The sequence below is a fragment of the Capsicum annuum genome, unplaced genomic scaffold (assembly GCF_002878395.1).
Source record: "Capsicum annuum cultivar UCD-10X-F1 unplaced genomic scaffold, UCD10Xv1.1 ctg1489, whole genome shotgun sequence".
NCBI classification, from domain to species: Eukaryota; Viridiplantae; Streptophyta; class Magnoliopsida; order Solanales; family Solanaceae; genus Capsicum; species Capsicum annuum.
In genome coordinates this window covers 3321613-3339238 of record NW_025820303.1, presented here as the reverse complement: position 1 = coordinate 3339238, position 17626 = coordinate 3321613, and the positions used below count along the sequence as shown (strand labels likewise).

General features: G+C 38.2%; 1 protein-coding gene across 1 annotated transcript; it reads right to left on the bottom strand.

Moving 5' to 3' along the window:
• Nucleotides 1-13912: 13912 nt before the first annotated feature.
• LOC107852412 (NDR1/HIN1-like protein 13) lies at nucleotides 13913-17365 on the bottom strand. Its single transcript, XM_016697449.2, has 2 exons — nucleotides 17168-17365; nucleotides 13913-14916 (listed from the first exon to the last, which is right to left on the bottom strand). The coding sequence occupies exon 2, from the start codon at nucleotides 14898-14900 to the stop codon at nucleotides 14085-14087; it is 816 nt and encodes a 271-aa protein (XP_016552935.1). The 5' UTR covers nucleotides 14901-14916; nucleotides 17168-17365; the 3' UTR covers nucleotides 13913-14084.
• Between the last annotated feature and the right edge of the window lie 261 nt (nucleotides 17366-17626).

Here is a 17626-nt window from a genome sequence, read left to right as displayed (position 1 = left end):
TTGGTGAACCAAATTCAGGCCAAACATTTCCGCCTCACAAACCTCAAACCACCCAATAGGTGACCTACACCTCCTACCACACAACGCTTTAAATGAAGCCATCCCAATGCTAGAATTGTAGCAATTATTGTAGGAAACTCTACAAGAGGTAAGTGCTCAACCCAACTACCTCCATAGTCAATCACGTAAGCCCGAAGCATATCCTCCAATGTTTGAATAGTTCTCTTTGCTTGCCCATCCGACTCCGGGTAAAATGCAGTACTCAGACTAACCTTAGTCCCCAACCCTTTCTGAAATGACCGCCAAAAGTAAGATGAAAACTGCGTACCGCGATTAGAGATGATAAAAATAGGTACCCTATGCAACTTGACAATATCTTGGAGGCCTAACCTTGCATAATCCTCAGCTAAGTTAGTCCTTACTGGTAAAAAGTGAGCCGACTTTGTCATCCTATCCACGATGACCCAAATCGAATCAAATTGATTCCAAGATCGATGAAGACCAGTAACAAAAGTCATATTGATTACTTCCCACTTCCACTCTAGCAACTATATCTATTGATACAATTCTTCGGGCCTCATGTGTTCAACTTTTACTTGTTAGCACACCATGTTTTTGTCCACAAAGTTAGCCACATCCTTCTTCATATTATTCCACCAATACATCTCTTTGAAGTCATGATACATTTTCGTTGAACCAGGATGAATAACATAGCGCGACTCATGCACCTTAGCCAAGATCCTTTCTCGCAAACCATCTATATCAGGGACACATAACCTTCCTTGGTACCGCAAGGTACCATCACCACTAACCTCGAAGGCCATCACCTTCTGCCCACCTACATCACCCTTGATCCTCATCAAGACAGGATCTAGCATCTGCTTCTCCTTGATTTCAACACCAAAAGACAACCGCACCACTTGTTGCACAAACACACCACCATCCTCGGAGTCTAAAAGAATAACTCCGAGGTTAGCCAAACGGTGAATGTCCTTCACCAATTCCTGCTTCTCCTTTTCCATATGAGCTAGACTCCCCCTGGATAACTTGCTAAGAGCGTCATAACCACATTAGTTTTACTTGGGTGGTAGTGAAGACTCATGTCATAATCCTTGAGAAGCCAAGCTATCTCCTTTGCCCGAGGCTAAGTTCTTTCTGAGTAAAAACCTACTGCAGGCTCTTATGATCAGAAAAGATATCCACATGCACTCCATACAAATAGTGACGTCAGATTTTAAATGTGAACACCACAGCTAGTAATTCCAAATCATGAGTCGAATAATTTCTCTCATACATCTTTAACTGTTGAAAGCATAAGCTATCACTTTTCCATGTTGCATTAAAAACATAACCAAGTCCCACACGAGATGCATCAAAGTAGACCCCAAACCCATCAGTGCCCTCAGAAAAAATCAACACCGGTGTTGAGATTAGCTTATCCTTCAGCTTTTCAAAACTAGCCTCACATGCATCAGACCACAAGAATTTTACTTTCTTCTGAGTCAACTTAGTCAACGGGGCAGCTATGGTAAAAAAACTCCCCACAAACCTCTTGTATTAGCCAGCTAAACCTAAGAAGCTCCAAATATCGGTTGGAGTCGTGGGTCTAGGCCACTTTTTCACCACAACGACTTTCTACGGATCCACCATGATCCCTTTGCTAGGAATGATTTGACCCAGAAAAGTGATAGCGTTCAACCAAAATTCACATTTCTAGAACTTGGCATACAACTGCTACTCCTTTGAGTTTGCAACACAATGCAGAGGTGATTGATATGATCCACCTTACTCTTAAAGTACACCAAAATGTCATCTATGAACACAATGACAAAAAAATCCAAAAACTGACAGAAGACCCTATTCATTAAATTCATGAATGTTGCAGGGGCATTGGTCAACGCAAACGACATAACCAGAAACTCAAAATGCCCATATCGGGTACAAAAGGAAATCTTAGGGATATCCACCTCCCTAATCTTAAGCTAATGATATCCGAATTGAAGATTAATTTTGGAGAAAAACTTAGCACCCCGTAACTGATCAAACAAATTATCTATCCTTGGAAAAAGGTACTTGTTCTTTATCGTCACCTTATATAGCTATCGATAATCAATACACATCCAAAGGGAACCATCTTTCTTACGCATGAATAATACAGGTGCACCCCACGGGGACACACTAGGACGGATAAAACCCGTATCTAAAAGATCCTTGAGTTGCTCCTTAAACTCTTTCATGTCAGCTGGAGTCATTCTTTATGGGGGAATAGAAATTGAATGAGTGTCCAGAACGATCAATCCCAAACTCAATCTCCCTATCAGGAGGAACACCAGGAAGGTCATTAGGGAAGACCTCAGGAAATTCATTCACCACCGGGACGGAATGCAAAAAAGGACCCCCCGAGTTAGAATCTTTAACTCGGACTAGATGATAGAGACATCTCTTGGAGATTGATCTCCGAACTCTAAGATACAATATGAACTTCCCCTTAGGAGCTAAGCAACCACCCTCCCACTTAATGACCGACTCGTTAGGGAACTTAAAGACAACTTTACGGGTCCGACAATCTAGAGACGCATAGCATCAGTGTAGCCAATCCATCCCAGTATGACATCAAAATCTTCCATATCTAACTCAAACAGATCTACCACAATTTCTTAACTACCAAAAGATACCACACCCCCATATAGACTCTTCTAGCAATCACATAGTCACTTACCTGGGTAGAATAAAAAAAGGGTCTGAAACACACTCGGGACCAAAATCAAAATGCACAACCACAAATAGGGTCACATAAGAGAGAGTGGACCCTGGATCAAGTAAATAGTACACATATCGAGGAAAGAGTTTCAACCTACCAGTCACGACATCATGCAATGACTCAGACTATAGTCGGGTAGTGAGAGCATAAAGACGGTTTCGACCAGTGTCGAAACTAAATGGGGCACCCCTTGGTGCTGGAGCTTATGATGAAGCAACTGGAACCTTTTTCACTCCTGAAGCAACCTTGGCGACTAGACAGTTCTTAATCATGTGCCCTGGCTGACCATAGCTAAAACACTTATCCTTTCCTTCTTCATAAAAACCCCGATGCATTCTACCACAGTGCATGTATGGAGGATATAATGGAGCTAACTGGGACCCACTAGCCTGAGATTGGGCACCTTATACCCTGAAGTTGTCGCTACCTTGGAAACGTATGTCACCCGATGACTTTGGGTAGGGAGGACTAGTCATTGAGTAAGACCCAAAGTTGCCCCACTTCTTCTTGGGCCACTTTCCATCATCCCTGCCACTCTGCTTTTGGCCACCACCCTGCTCAGAGAACCTAAACTTTTTGCCTTGCCTCTCTCTTATCTCAGCGTGCTTCCTTTTCTCTTCCTCTACTTATTGCATGTACACAACCAATCTAGAAATATCCATGTCCTTGATTAACAAGGCGGCATTGCTCTCCAATATCAAATCTCTGGACAACCCAAAAGCGAACTTCCTCACTCTAGCTCTCATGCTAGAAACTATCTGTGGAGCACCGAGATAACTGGTGTAACTTCAAGGCATACTCCTTGACAGATATCTCGCCTTCAGATTAACAAACTCTTTCACCTTTGTTTCCCTCAACTCCTGAGGAAAGAAATGGTCCAGGAAAGCATTGGAGAAATCCTCCCAAAGAGCTGATTCAGCTTTGTCACCTCTCGACTAATCCTATTCTTCATACCACTGGTATACCACATCCTTTAGTTGGTAGGCTGCAAACTTCATGCCCTCCACATTCGTGGCATGCATAACTCAGAAAATATTTTCTATTTCATCTAGAAAACCCTGAGGATCCTCCACTACCTTAACACCAGTAAAGGTTGGAGGGCTCAACATTATGAACTAGCCAATCCTTGTGGCCTCAGAAAATGAAGTAACAAGTAAACCACGCTCAGCCTGAGTAGCTACCAATTGTGCCAACATATCAATCGACTGGCTAAACTTAGCATTCATTACATCAGCCCGTGGAGCTCGAGGAGGACTAAAGGAAACCGGTAGAACTCCAGGACAATCAGGAACTGGACCCCTAGACTGGGTCTGGACCCCATAAGTAGAATGGGTCCTATCAGTATTGTCCATAGGTGGGACCAAAAAGTTTTCAGGAGCATCAGATCGTTGAGGAGGCATGATCTAAAAAGTGAAAAAAATAGGAATTAAAGGAGAATTCAGGACCTTAGACTCTATAACTTGAAAACAGAACACAAGAAAGAGAAACATTCCTAAATGCCTCATAACATCTCCCTTACGAGTGTGGCGCGTTACACACCCTTAAAAGAGACTACTCGACACGGTTTTGTGGACTCCCATGTGACCATGAACCTAGGACTCTAATACCAATCTGACACAGCCCGAACCACGACCTAATCATGTCGGGTACCTCAAGCCCAACCTGGACTAGAGACCACCCCCAATACCCAACCATAACCTCCTTACACCCTATATCGGATGAATTTCGAACATATAGCAAAATAGAACAATTATAAATCAAATACATTATTAAAGTCTATAAACTTATCTAACCGTTTTCAGCCCAATACCAATACCAATGCTAAGGTTGACACCAATATCGACACCGCACATGCCCAAAGTAGTCACACAAAGCCTCTATCCGAAATTAAAATAACATTCGATTGGGACATGCCCCCAACCATAGCCAAAACCAAAGTCCAAGAAATAAACAGAAGTATGAAGAGAAGTCCATAACATGAAATGGAGTCTTCCGGAGTATGGAAGCTCTGCACTTTAATTTGACACCAAGCTATCCCCGAATCCAAGTCAATGATCAGGAGGAGGAGTATGGTCGGTTCCTGTATCGCGAGGGGATACAGCGCCCGAAGATAAGTTAGCGAGTGAACTCTAGCATGAACTCAAGAGTAAGGATAAAATAATGTCAACATTTAAAATCAAATAAATATCCAAATACAATCACATTCATATATATATATATATATATGCACACACATCATACCGGGAAAGAAAACCTGGTTTAAGGTGTATTTAAAACCTTTAACCGGGGATTGTGTAGCTCTGCCGTCCTGAATCCATCCATGGGCTATATGGGTTCAAATCCCCCTGTTGAAAGGTCTCCGACGAGCCATAGAAAAACTTGAGATGACTAGTACATCTCCTAAAATATCAGTGTAACATAATGCACACGGTGACCAAGACCCACATCACATCGACAAATGTGAGTTTCTAGTTTTGATCCCCTAGGACCGCTATCTTTCATGACTTTTCTAACACTTCCCACTTTAAGCCCATATTAAAACCATTCACACACAACCAACCGATTACCTAGGAGTCTTATCTATTAGGCATTAATCATTGGTATCGTCACTCCAACACTAGAGCTTGCAAGTCTAACCATTTATGCCATACCAATGTTATTAAACCAATTTGACTTCAAAGTTTCCAACTGAACCAAACTATGGCCACCAAGGCCTTCCAAATACATTTAAAACCAAACCAAACCATTCATATTCCATTACCATTTATGCAATGCATTAATTCAAAGTAATTATTTAAACCAAACAACTTTGGGGACTCAATGGTGCCCTAATACAAATTCCCAAAAGTTTCTCCTAACATTAACCAACTAAATGACAAAACCCATTCACTTGGGCATTTTAACAAACATGTTGAGGGCGTGTAGTTTCTAAAACCAAGTATCAATTAACCATTATCATGCAACCACATGTTCAAAACCATAAATATGACATGAAAACCATAAGAAAGGCATGGGAAAACATTACAACCAAAACCCCCAATATATATATTTCAAAACCCAAAACAATATCATAATTATGCCATGAAAATCATTAATTAAAACATGTTTTTAGTTGAACTAACAATGAGGGAGGAGTAACATGTCTTAGACAACAAGGAAGACAGAGAGAAACCACCCTTTAGAGCCTTAATTGCTTGACTTCAAGAACCCTAGACTTTCCTAAACCAAGAGTTTGTGACAGATTTAAGAGTGTTTTGGTCTTCTAAAGTGAGTAATGAGATCCAACAGGTGTTATAGGATGTGGGGTCTTAAGGGTTTGGGGTGGAAAATGTTTAAAATATCCACAACCTAAATTGTAAAAATTCTCGCAGGTGGGAACGGTTTGGACTCCTCACTCGTACCCATTCATACTAGTGGTATCATCCAATCATACCCAGAACAAAAAGTTGGAAACCATATTCATTCCAACATATGACTCATTGCCCCAAGTCGTATCTTGACTTTACGACTTGTATGGTCTTAACCGTACCCATGACAAAATTTGAAGGGATCAATACTGGACAATATACGAATTCTCACCACTACTTGTACCCTATACTTATGTCTCTTAGTGAGCCACTCGTACTCAGAGCGAAGTCAAGTTACTAAATTTCAGATTAAGTGAAAGACCAACCCAACAATCTGTTACCAACCATACGACTCCTTCCCAACAAGTCGTAACCTTAACAGAAACTCAACCGCCACTTACTGGACACCTTACAAGTTGGGTCACCTGACCCGTACCCACACCATATAGCTAGTATACTGAGTCATATGATGACCAAAAAGCTTAAGACTCAACAAATTTTCAAGGACCAGAAACTAGGGTATTTCAATCCCTCCTAGGTTTTCTTGTGTCATACATATATAATCTTACAACTAAATATCTCTTGAAGCTCTTGAATCAAAGACTCCCTTTACAACAGGAAACTGATAGCTCATTAAGTTGTATTTTATTTTCTTTTTGTACTTGAGTCTTTGTAAAGTGTTCTTAAATGTTTTGCCTATTGTTGCTTGCATGATTGTTAGTAGGTATTGTGGTGTAAACCTAGTTTCTTTATAATCATCTAGAGTTAGGTGATTCTCAAGCTAGAGTTAGCTTGTGGTGTCCAGTTAGAGTTAGATGGAGGTTGAGGCAGTAGAGTTACTGCTTGTGTCTTCTTGTCATAGAGTTATTACTAGGAGATTAAGGATTAGGAGTTTAATCCTTGGAGTTTGGAGTCTGTATTCAACTTTGCTTGAAAATAGTGGAGCTTAGAAATCCTGGAGGCAGGTCGTGGTTTTTATCTCTTGAGCAAGGAGTTTTCATGTAAAACTTACTCTTTCTGTGCATTTTATTCTTTAAGTTATCGTTTAGTTATTGTTGTGTGAGTTTATTTGGGAACTGGTCCCGGAGTCGAGGAGCAATCCACTACAACTCTTCATTTGGTATCAGAGCAGGTCTTCCTACAAATTGGAAGAATCCTGAGAAATAAAAGCTCCTCCAAATCTAGAAGAAGGTCAATCAACCACTAGACCACCAAGATTCAATGGTGAATATTATTGGTAGAGGAAGACAAGAATACATGACTTCATCATGGCTGAAGATTCAGAATTATGGGATATCATTGAGGATGACCCTTTTGTTCCTACAAGGGTAGTGAAGAACGGTGATATGACCTCACAAGTTCCCAAGACCAAGAAAGAATTTGATGATATAGACAGAAAGATGATTGAAAAGAACTACAAGGCCAAGAAGATACTTGTGTGTGGTTTTGGCCTTGACGAGTACAACAGGATTTCTGCATGTCAAACTGCCAAGGAGATCTGGGATTGTCTTTAGACAACCCATGAAGGAACTACTCAGGTTAAGCAGTCCAAGGTAGATATGCTGACAAATCAATATAAGACTTTCACTACCAAAGAGGGAGAGTACACAAGGTTGACTGTTGTAACAAATGAGCTACATTGTCTAGGTAAAGATATTCCAACCTACAAGCTTGTTAGAAAGGTCTTGAGTATTGTCTATAAAAAGTGGGGGAGCAAGGTTAATGCAATCACTGAAGCCAAGGATTTGAATAAAATGGTTATGGATGAGCTTATTAGTAATCTCAAAACTTATGAGATGTTGAAAAAACTTGGGAAGTTAAAAGATGAGCTTAAGGTTGAGAAAAAAATTGATTTTTTATTTTACTAAAGAAACTTCCAGTGCTGAAGATAAGGAGACAACCTACATTGCCAAAAGGGTTCTCAAAGCCTTGAGAAAATTAAGGGCTCTACCTAGAAGGAGAGAGTCTAGCAAGCATTCAATGAAGAAAAGACAAATGACACTTGAAACAGATGTAGAAAGATGGGCCACTATATCAAGGATTGTTCAATACACAAGGAATAATCAAACAAGTTGTTGATAAGGAGAGAGGCAAGGAATGGGTCCCTGGAAAGTATAGAAGAAAATCTAAAGCTGACAAGGTTGCAAATTAAGTGTTAGTAGCGTAAGGTGATTCCTCAAGTGACTCAGATAATTCAGAGCAAGGAGAAGACATTTCCATGATGGTGATGGAAGATGAGATACAAGTCTTTGATTTACTCTTTGCTCTGATGACAAATACTAATGATGATGAAGATAAAACTGTGACTCTCCTGGATATCAAAGAAAATCTTAAGGATTACTCCCTCAGTAAGTTGAGATCTCTTGCCTTTGTGCTGATTGATTCCCCGAATGACCTTACTAAGGACAAAGAAAACCTAAAGAAAGCTTTGAAAAAATATAAGGAAGAAGTGATTAAAATGAGTGTCCAGGTGGTTGAACTCGCAAATGAAAAAGCAAAGCTGAAGGAAGACTTGGCAAAGTGTGAAGAAAAAATAGTAGAACTGAGTGTGCGCGTGGATAAGCATCAAGCCACTAGCAATACACTTTCTTGTGTGAATAATCTTTTGAATAATAGGCTAGATGAAATTTCTAAGAAGGATTCCAACAAAAAAGGAGAAAGAAGTAGGATACAATTTCAGTTGGAAGCAAAATTGACTAAAACCAAGGCTGATATGACTGTTTCACTTGATAGAAGCTCTTTCCTTGAGAAGGAATTGGTTAGGGTGAAGACTAAACTGGTGAAAGCTCTCAAGTGGACTACATCTTCACAAACAATAACTACCCTCACCAGCCAAGGATCCAGTAGCAGAAGAGGATTAGGATACCTCAGTTAAGATGATGGTCCCAACTCTTTTGTCAGACATGCAAGGAATAAGGATGGTTTTTTATGCACCCATTGTGGCAAGGGTGATGTCTCAAAAGAAATGTGTCCATCCAAAGCTGCTGCTCTGAGGGGTATGAGAAAACTTACAACACCCAAAAGAAAGAAACAAAGATTACCTATATGGACAATGAAAAATCTAATTTTTCCCCTATCACCATTTTGGGAACTCAAACTGAAATGAGTTCCCAAAGATAAAAAGTGATTGATGATGCAGGGCAAGGCAAGAAGGAGCAACCAACACAAGGATATCAATAATGGCTGCTCAAAGCACATGATTTAAGACCTGAAGATCACCTCTTGCTGAAGGTACTTAGTGGAGGAAAAGTCTCCCTGGTAATGGAATTAAAGAATTAGAGTATGCTGATACTCGTGGTGTTGTAGATCTAGTAGCAATATGACAGTTTCAAAGTTCAAAAGGGCATATCCCTGGTTGATCCTTAATGAATGTTAGTAAGGAACTGGTTGAGCGATAAGAAGGGGTAGAGTTGATGAAATCAATGTGGATGAAGGAGATTCTCATGATCCTCTATACATGGTTATGAATTGATAAGCAGGTATCCTGGTTAGAGAATGTTTTACATGTTTAATTCAGTATCATATCTTCTGTAGCTATACACCCATGGCAAGGAGGAGAAGATGTAAAAATGATAGACATGACAATACAAAATGATTGAGTTCAATAATCATTTAGGGATCGAGTCCCTAAGTAGGTTAGTATTATTTACCATTCCTTAATAGTGACCATTTTAAACATTTAATGATATGTGCCACGTTATTCTTCTGCCTTTTCTAAAAGACTGTCACTTGTACTTTAAGTCCAAGAGGCGCGTCCGTCTGACGAACACGTCTTATAAGCCACATCTATTCATTTAATCTGACCCATTTTTTCATGCCCTATTTAAAGCCAAAAAATAGATTTTGGTCCTTTTCATTTTCAAAATTGTTTCTCCTACAACCTCATCAGTTCCCCAATCCTTTTAGAGAAGTCTGTCATACGTTCATTCACAGTTCATCAAACTCTTAACAATGGCTTACTCCTTTTCATCCTCACGGAAAGAAAAGCCCATTCCATTGAAAGTAATTGATACTCTTTCTATTCTCTCGGGGTTAGAGGAGCGATTTGCCATCACAAAGTTTTCTCCAGTTTCCCTAAGCAAGATTGCTAGGGATTACAATACTCAGGAGAAAATGAACTCTCCAAATGATCCTCTTTCTGAAAAAAGTGATGCTACTGATATTAGTGTTGACCCTAAACTCATCTGAAAAGAAACATGACCGTAAAACTGATTCTTCTAAGTCCCCAACTTATGAGGATGACTTTCAATGCATACCCAAAGACAAAGTCCTTGACCAAATAGTTTCTTCGCATCAGGGTTTGGGCTCTTCCTCCAAAACCCCTTCATCTAATAAATTTGTGTCCACTAGCAAGTCAGAAAGTATATCTCTAGATGAAAACCTGTTTGAGGACTTGCCCACTTCCAAAGCAGCTTCTTCAAATATCCAGTCCATGAGTGAGGAGACAGACGTACAAGGTTTGACTGCTTTGAGTGTTGAACCTCCCAAGTGGGAAACACCCTCACCAACATTGTTCATTGGGAGGAAAAATGACCATCCTGAAAATACTGATGATGAAAATATAGTACTTCCCTATTATTGATTTATCAGGAGGAAATATGGGTGGAAAAGATAACTCGGATAGTGATGATAACAGGCTGGCCATGGAAATTAGTTAAGAAAGGGTTCTCCCCCTCAATCGAAGATTCCTCTGGAATTGTTAAACTTATCAAAACCAGGTCGAGTTCCAGAAACATAATTTGAGAAGCCTTTGAGAGAAACAAGGAGACTACTAAGAGAAGAAGATGGACAAAGAAGTTGGGGATAGAAATAGTTGAGCCTCCTGTTAAAAAGGAGGTGGATATTGAAGAATCAGATGAGGACACTAATCTGAGAGCCTGTTCAATGAAAGTGGAGATAGTGAGTATAGTGATTTTGATAGCTTATTTGAAATCTTAAGTGACTATGAGGATGAGTCACTTGATTCTGATATTGAAAAGTATATTCCTGCTGCAAAGGCAAAGGTGAGAGAAAAAAGAGTTGCCTCACTAAAGAAAGGAAAGGGGTTGTGTAAAAAAGCCAATGTTAAAAGCCACTAGAAAAAGAAAGCAATCAGATAAGGATGATGGTAAGAAACCAGGTCTCAGCCCTAAATCAGCTAGAACCTTAGGAACTCCTAGGACTTCTGGCAAGGGAACTGGTTCCTCAAGAAAGATCACTACATCAACAGGAAAAGAGAAGGATTTGTCTAGAGAGACAAGACAAAAGATCCTTAAGACTTAAGAAGTCTTAAGAGGTAGAGTGCTTGATCCTATTGTGGCTGAAATACCAAGAATGAGGGAATTAATCGACTAGGTGAAATTTCAGAACTGGGAATACCTATTTGAGTTGTTTGTGCCTCTGTAGCATGAAAAGGTGGTCAGAATGTTCTATCATAACCTATCCATCTCTGATAATGACTTATATTTAACTTCACAGGTCAATGGAGTGAATATATCTATAGAAGATGTACTTTCTGAAATTCTTGATGCACCCACTGAAGGAATCAGGTCTCTAAGATCAGAATAAAGGTCTGAAAGTTTTCTAAGAATCTATGGCACGCTTGATGACTTGAACATAAAAAATGTCAACAAAAAGACTCTTAAAGGTGAATATCAATTATTGTTTGAGTTGGTGAACAAAGTCCTGCTTCCCAGGTCTGAGAAGAAGACTATTGTGACTGGACTAAACTTGTTCCTTATGGAAGTGTTGTCTAAATATAAGAAGGTTCCAGTAATTGTCATCGAACACCTCAACATAGTCATGACTGCAAAAGATGAAAAGCATGGGTTAGCCTATGGCTTTTGGTTGAATAGGGTATTTTCTTACTTTAATGTTGTATATGGAAAGGGAAAGGTTGATTCAGTAAAGCAGATGTTCAATATCACCACTCTTGAATATAATGAATGTTTTCCCAGAAGAGGACGTGGGAAATCTAAGTCTATTGTGTTTGAGCTGATTGATGTACAGAAGGGTCTGAGAGAAGAGCTGGATATCATTTCAGCCATGGTAGCCCATAATGATGCTGATATTGCTGCTTTGAAGGCAGCATCAGTAAAAGGATGAGAAGGGGGAACTAGTTTTAGTGGGAAGTTGAACGATGAAAATGTTATCATGTATAAGAGGGTGAAAAAGTTGGAAGCTAGAGTTGAAACCTTGACTGCAAAGAATTAAGAATTGACCCAACAAATTCTCAAGGCTCATGCTGCAGAAAGTGAAAGCATGACCATAATCCTTAGGCAGTTGTCTCAAGCTTCTGGTCCTTCTTTTTGATTCCTTCCCAATCTGTTCCTAATTTCTTTCCCTTCTTAGCCCTCCCTTTAAGCCTCATCAAAGTTTATGTTCTTATGTTCTTTTCTCTCTGATTTGTACTCGTCAAAGTTGAGATGTATCTGTGCATAGAATAGCTATGAATGGGGAAAGTTTAGCATAGAGTTGAGATATTGAGATATAATTGTGCATAGCATAGCAGCGAAGAGGGGGTGGAGTTTAGCATAGAGGATGGTGTGAGAATAGTGGTTCTTATACTCAGGAGGAACATAATGCTCACACTCAGGAGGAATAAGATGTTGGATGGTTAGAGGTATCAATATAAGTGATAGGGGTGACTGGTGGAGAACAGGACCTTGTGGCATGTGTTACTGAGTCCTGCTGTGTATGTGTGTGCTATGTGGATACTTGAAAATGTTGAATGTTCGCATAAGTTTGTCATCGTCAAAAAGGGAGAAATTGTTAAGTCCTTAATTTTGTATGATTGACAAATTGTATGTTGGGACCTATTTCCTGGAGATTATTTGATGACAAAACTGCTACCGCTTAGGGAACAAGTTGGGCTTACCTGTCACTATCACAGTCAACTGTCACAACTGGCTCAAGTAGAAAAGTTAGTGAAAAAAGTTGTTGCACCTTTTTGTTTCGACCAATGAGATCCCTCCTAGTTTTTCTTGCATCATACATACATATTGCTCATCTTCTTCAACAAGAAAATCAAGCTTCTATAATCTTACAACTAAATATCTCTTGAAGCTTTTGAATCAAAGACTTCTTTCGCAACGGGGAACTGACAGCTCATCAAGTTGTATTTTATTCCTTTGTTATACTTGAGTCTTTATAAAGTGTTCTTAAACGTTTTGCCTATTGTTGCTTCCATGATTGTTAGTAGGTGTTGTGGTATAAACCTAACTTCTTTGTAATCATCTAGAGTTAGATGATTCTTAAGCTAGAGTTAACTTGTGGTGTCCAGTTAGAGTTAGCTGGAGGTTGGGCAATAAAGTTACTGCTTGTGTCTTCTTGTAATAGAGTTATTACTAGGAGATTAAGGATTAGGAGTTTAATCTTTGGAGTTTGGAGTTTGTATTCAACTCTGCTTGAATATAGTTAAGCTTAGAAATCCTAGAGGCAGGTCGTGGTTTTTATCCCTTGAGTAAGGAGTTTCCACATTAAACTCTTGTGTCTGCCATTTACTTTTTTCATGCATTTTATTCTTTATCTCCTAGTTCTTGTTGTTTGAGTTCATTTGGGAACTGATCACAGAGTTGAGGAGCAATCCACTGCAACTCTTTACTAGGTTTTCAAAAAACCCCACCCAAGCCTCTAAATCTGTCCCTGCAAATTAGTCAAGTCAGTGAGATCCACTGCAACTCTTTACTAGGTTTTCAAAAAACCCCACCCAAGCCTCTAAATCTGCCCCTGCAAATTAGTCAAGTCAGTGAATCCAATGTTGGATAGTTAAAACCTAGCATTGGATAGTTAAAACCCAAAAAAGAAATGGAGGTAAACAAAACCATTGTTCAAACTTATTTGTTATTCAACTTCTCTAAATGAATTCACTAACATTTTCAGTCTATAAAATACAACCATTTTTCTCGAAACCAAAGAGAAAAAAGTATTACATATTTCTACATGTTTAGTTTAATGATATAACAAATAAACTCATATTAAACATGTCCAAACCCCTCTTACCAAAGCCTCACACTATAATCACAATCTTTAGAAACAAGTTTAGACTTCACAGTCAATGCATCCACCGTTACATCACAGTTAACTTTAACGGTAATTTCCCAAGTCTTAACGGCACCAATCTTAATCTTAACAGGAGCTTTAATGCTAACTCTAAACGGCACTTTCCCTTTCTTCTGTTCATTCCTTAACGCCGTCTTAACAGAGCTTCCAAGTATAACGTTCGAACCTTTTAACGCCGTTTGAAAAATCGTTACATTATTTGCCGGTTGATAGAACACCGGTAGTACTCCGGTAGAAAGGTCAATGCCGGAGTAAACTACCTTAACAGAGCTTCCTTTCCGATAATACATTCCAAGATTGTTATTCGGATTTTCAGCTCTGACAGAGATGTCAAACTCCGGTGATATCTTAGAAGATGTGGTTACGTTGAAATGCTTGATGGCGATGTTGGAAATGGTGTACTTTGGTGCTTCAGGGCGGTACACAAGGTACAGAACACCGAGAGTAATCCCAATTGCCACGATCAAAACAATAAGAATCGAACAAGTAAAGCAGAGACAACGGCAACAGCAGTTCCTGCGAGGCTTACGCTTGATGAGAGACTCGTACCTACGAGCATTCTCCGGTGGAGGATACTTGTAGATTTGATCCTTCGGAACTTGGACTACGTAAGTACCTGCAGACGGTTGGACAGGTTTTGTGGGCGATGGAAATGATGGTTGTTTCGGTGAAACTACTTCGCCTGAGTTGTTTGACGATGGTGGATTGCTCGACGATGATGGTATATCCATGGGGTGTACTCGATCAGCCATTGCGTTATTCAACAATCTACAGATACAAAAAGTTGAAAAGAGAACTCAGAAGTATGAATCCGATTATTTTGTAACTATTCCACGATAACAAAAATCACTTTTTCGCACTTATGTTGACGCGAGACAACGTGAAGGGATGTATGAGAGCTGTAATACAGCAATGGAAAATGGAAGTACAAAGTGTGTGACTGTGCGAATTTATATATGTGCTGTTTATTCCGTGTAATAAATAATAAAAGAAAGGGAAACCGCGTGAGATGTAACGCTCAATATTAAGTTATTAACGGCTATTTTCTCTAACAATCAATTTCATTTATTGATTTATTTATTAATGATGGTTAGGTATTTTCTTTGAATTCTTTTTTTTTTTTGTGGGGCGGGGGGGGGGGGGGGGGGGGGGGGGGGGAAGGGGGGTAACAATTCAATGTTAGTTGTAAAGCACAAATGAATTAACAGAATTACAAAAGTAACTGTATATCGGACATGAAAGTTTTAATTTTTCTTTTTTGAAATAAAATTTACAAAATATTACATAAAAAAAATACTATAAGTCTCAATAATTGATAATAATAACTTAACTAACGTAATTTTCATAAGTGAATCCGGAAGGGTAATGTGTGCGTAACACTACGTGAACCCATGATTTCTTGGTAAAATTAGATATTTTATGTATATTTTTTTAAAAAACTGATTATAATGATATTGACTGGCACCTATGTCACAAGAAAGCTAAATAGTTGAGTAATTTACCTAGAAGACAAAGGATCGATCTTCACTTAATGTAATTTTTTTTCTTCTCTTTTTATTGGTGCATCCGTGTTCTAAAAATTCTATGTTTGCCACTACATCTACCTTTGTGAAATCCTAGATTCGCCAATGCCCCCTACCCTTGTAGAGTACAAAAGTTATTTTCGATTCAAACTCAGCTCAAATAAAATAAATCTTAAGTTACAATAATTCACAATTCGAAATATTTAAAAAACATACAAAACCTGATTAGCTTGTGAGTTCCTACGTACTAATTAATCCAATTGTCATTATCTTATGACCTCATGGAGATGACTTCATTACCCTTTAATTTCATCGTTAAAATTTCACTAAGTCAATATCTAGACTACTTCTCACTTTGTATGTAGAATTTATCAAATCTTTGTGGAAACGTTGAGTTTTAAGGACTAATATATTAGTGAGAGAGGAGTAAAGTAGAACGAGTAAAAACTTAAGGGAATTGACAAGGTAATAATGAATAATTCAAACAAGAAACACATAGAAGTAACTAATTTAACAAGAAAGGATAATTCGGAGGGTTTCCTTTGCCCAAAATTTGGAGTATATCACAAACACTTTGGTCAGAATTTAGGGGAATAACAAAGTATAGGTAACAAAATAATGGCAGAACATATATATATAAGTTAAATTAGTTGGCTTTGAATTTTATAATTTCTTTTTACATATATCCAGTATTTATACTAACCCAATGAATGTAAGATATGTATTCTTATATTTTATGTTATCACAGATAGACCCGTACGTAGTTAAATAATACGTATTCTTACTTCAAATTTATTACTTAAAAATAGTAATAAACTATTATGATTAAGTGTAAACATAAGGTGCGAATAAATTATTGGGTTCATCTACATTTGGTTAAGGCAAGTTAATGGCACCACCTTATGCAATGAGGTGGCTGTCATGATCACACGAGGTGGAGCTATTATTGTATTTTAGGATTCATGTAAATTCAATAACTTTTTTCATAATATATTGTATGTATTAAGAATATCAAATTAAAATTCTTGAAAAAATCATAAAATTCCTCTGTATAATTCCTAGAAATCAACAATAGGAAAACTTTGTTCTAAGTAAACCCTTTCCTTTCTCAAAATACTCTGGCCTAAACAAGTGTCATTTGCAAATTTAATGATGAAGTAGAAATTAACGGAGTATTTTTGCTCTACTGAAGTAGAAAATATTAACTAATTAATGAACCCTTCAAATTAGAATGTTAGTTCAAGGCTCCTCCTCTATGTAAGAAGTAAAAGAAATTACTATTTGTAGAAAATGTTCTTACCTAGTTACCTAGACCCTAGTCCTTTTGTAGTTCCATTTTTTCCCCCAAACCTTTTGACGTAGTTCCAATTGGTTCATACAAAATGCAATATATTTTCTCCAAACAAATCCATGCAAATTCGCAAAACTCATAATGAAAGAAAGAAAGAAAGAAAATAAAGAGAGTAATAATTTGTAGAAGAAATTAAACCAATTACCTCGGACACAGGAATTGAAAGTATATGGATGAGAAAGCACACAACACAATTCTCTCTTGTTAACACTTCGAAAAGATATGTGATATGTCTTTTTGACGAGGCCTTCTTAAGAAGGAAGATTTGCACTAAATAATCTAATGTGTAAGGGTAGTTAGGAATGAGTTGAATTTGTTTATTTATTTGAGGGGAAAAAAGAACGAGGAGAGGGACAGTTCATTCATTGTTGTCAATTAGATGGGTTAAAAATGTGATAGAAGAAAAAGACAGCATAAAAATGGTCAATAGGTTGTCTTCTTGTCTTTATTTTCATTCAAATTTTTAATATTATCCTTTCTGATTTTAAACTTTAAAGTTACACATTCATATTTACTGGAGTACTATTTGTTACGATTTTTTTATTTTTTTATTCACAAACTTATGTTTCGCTTTAAAATTATTGAATCGAGATGAATTTGATCT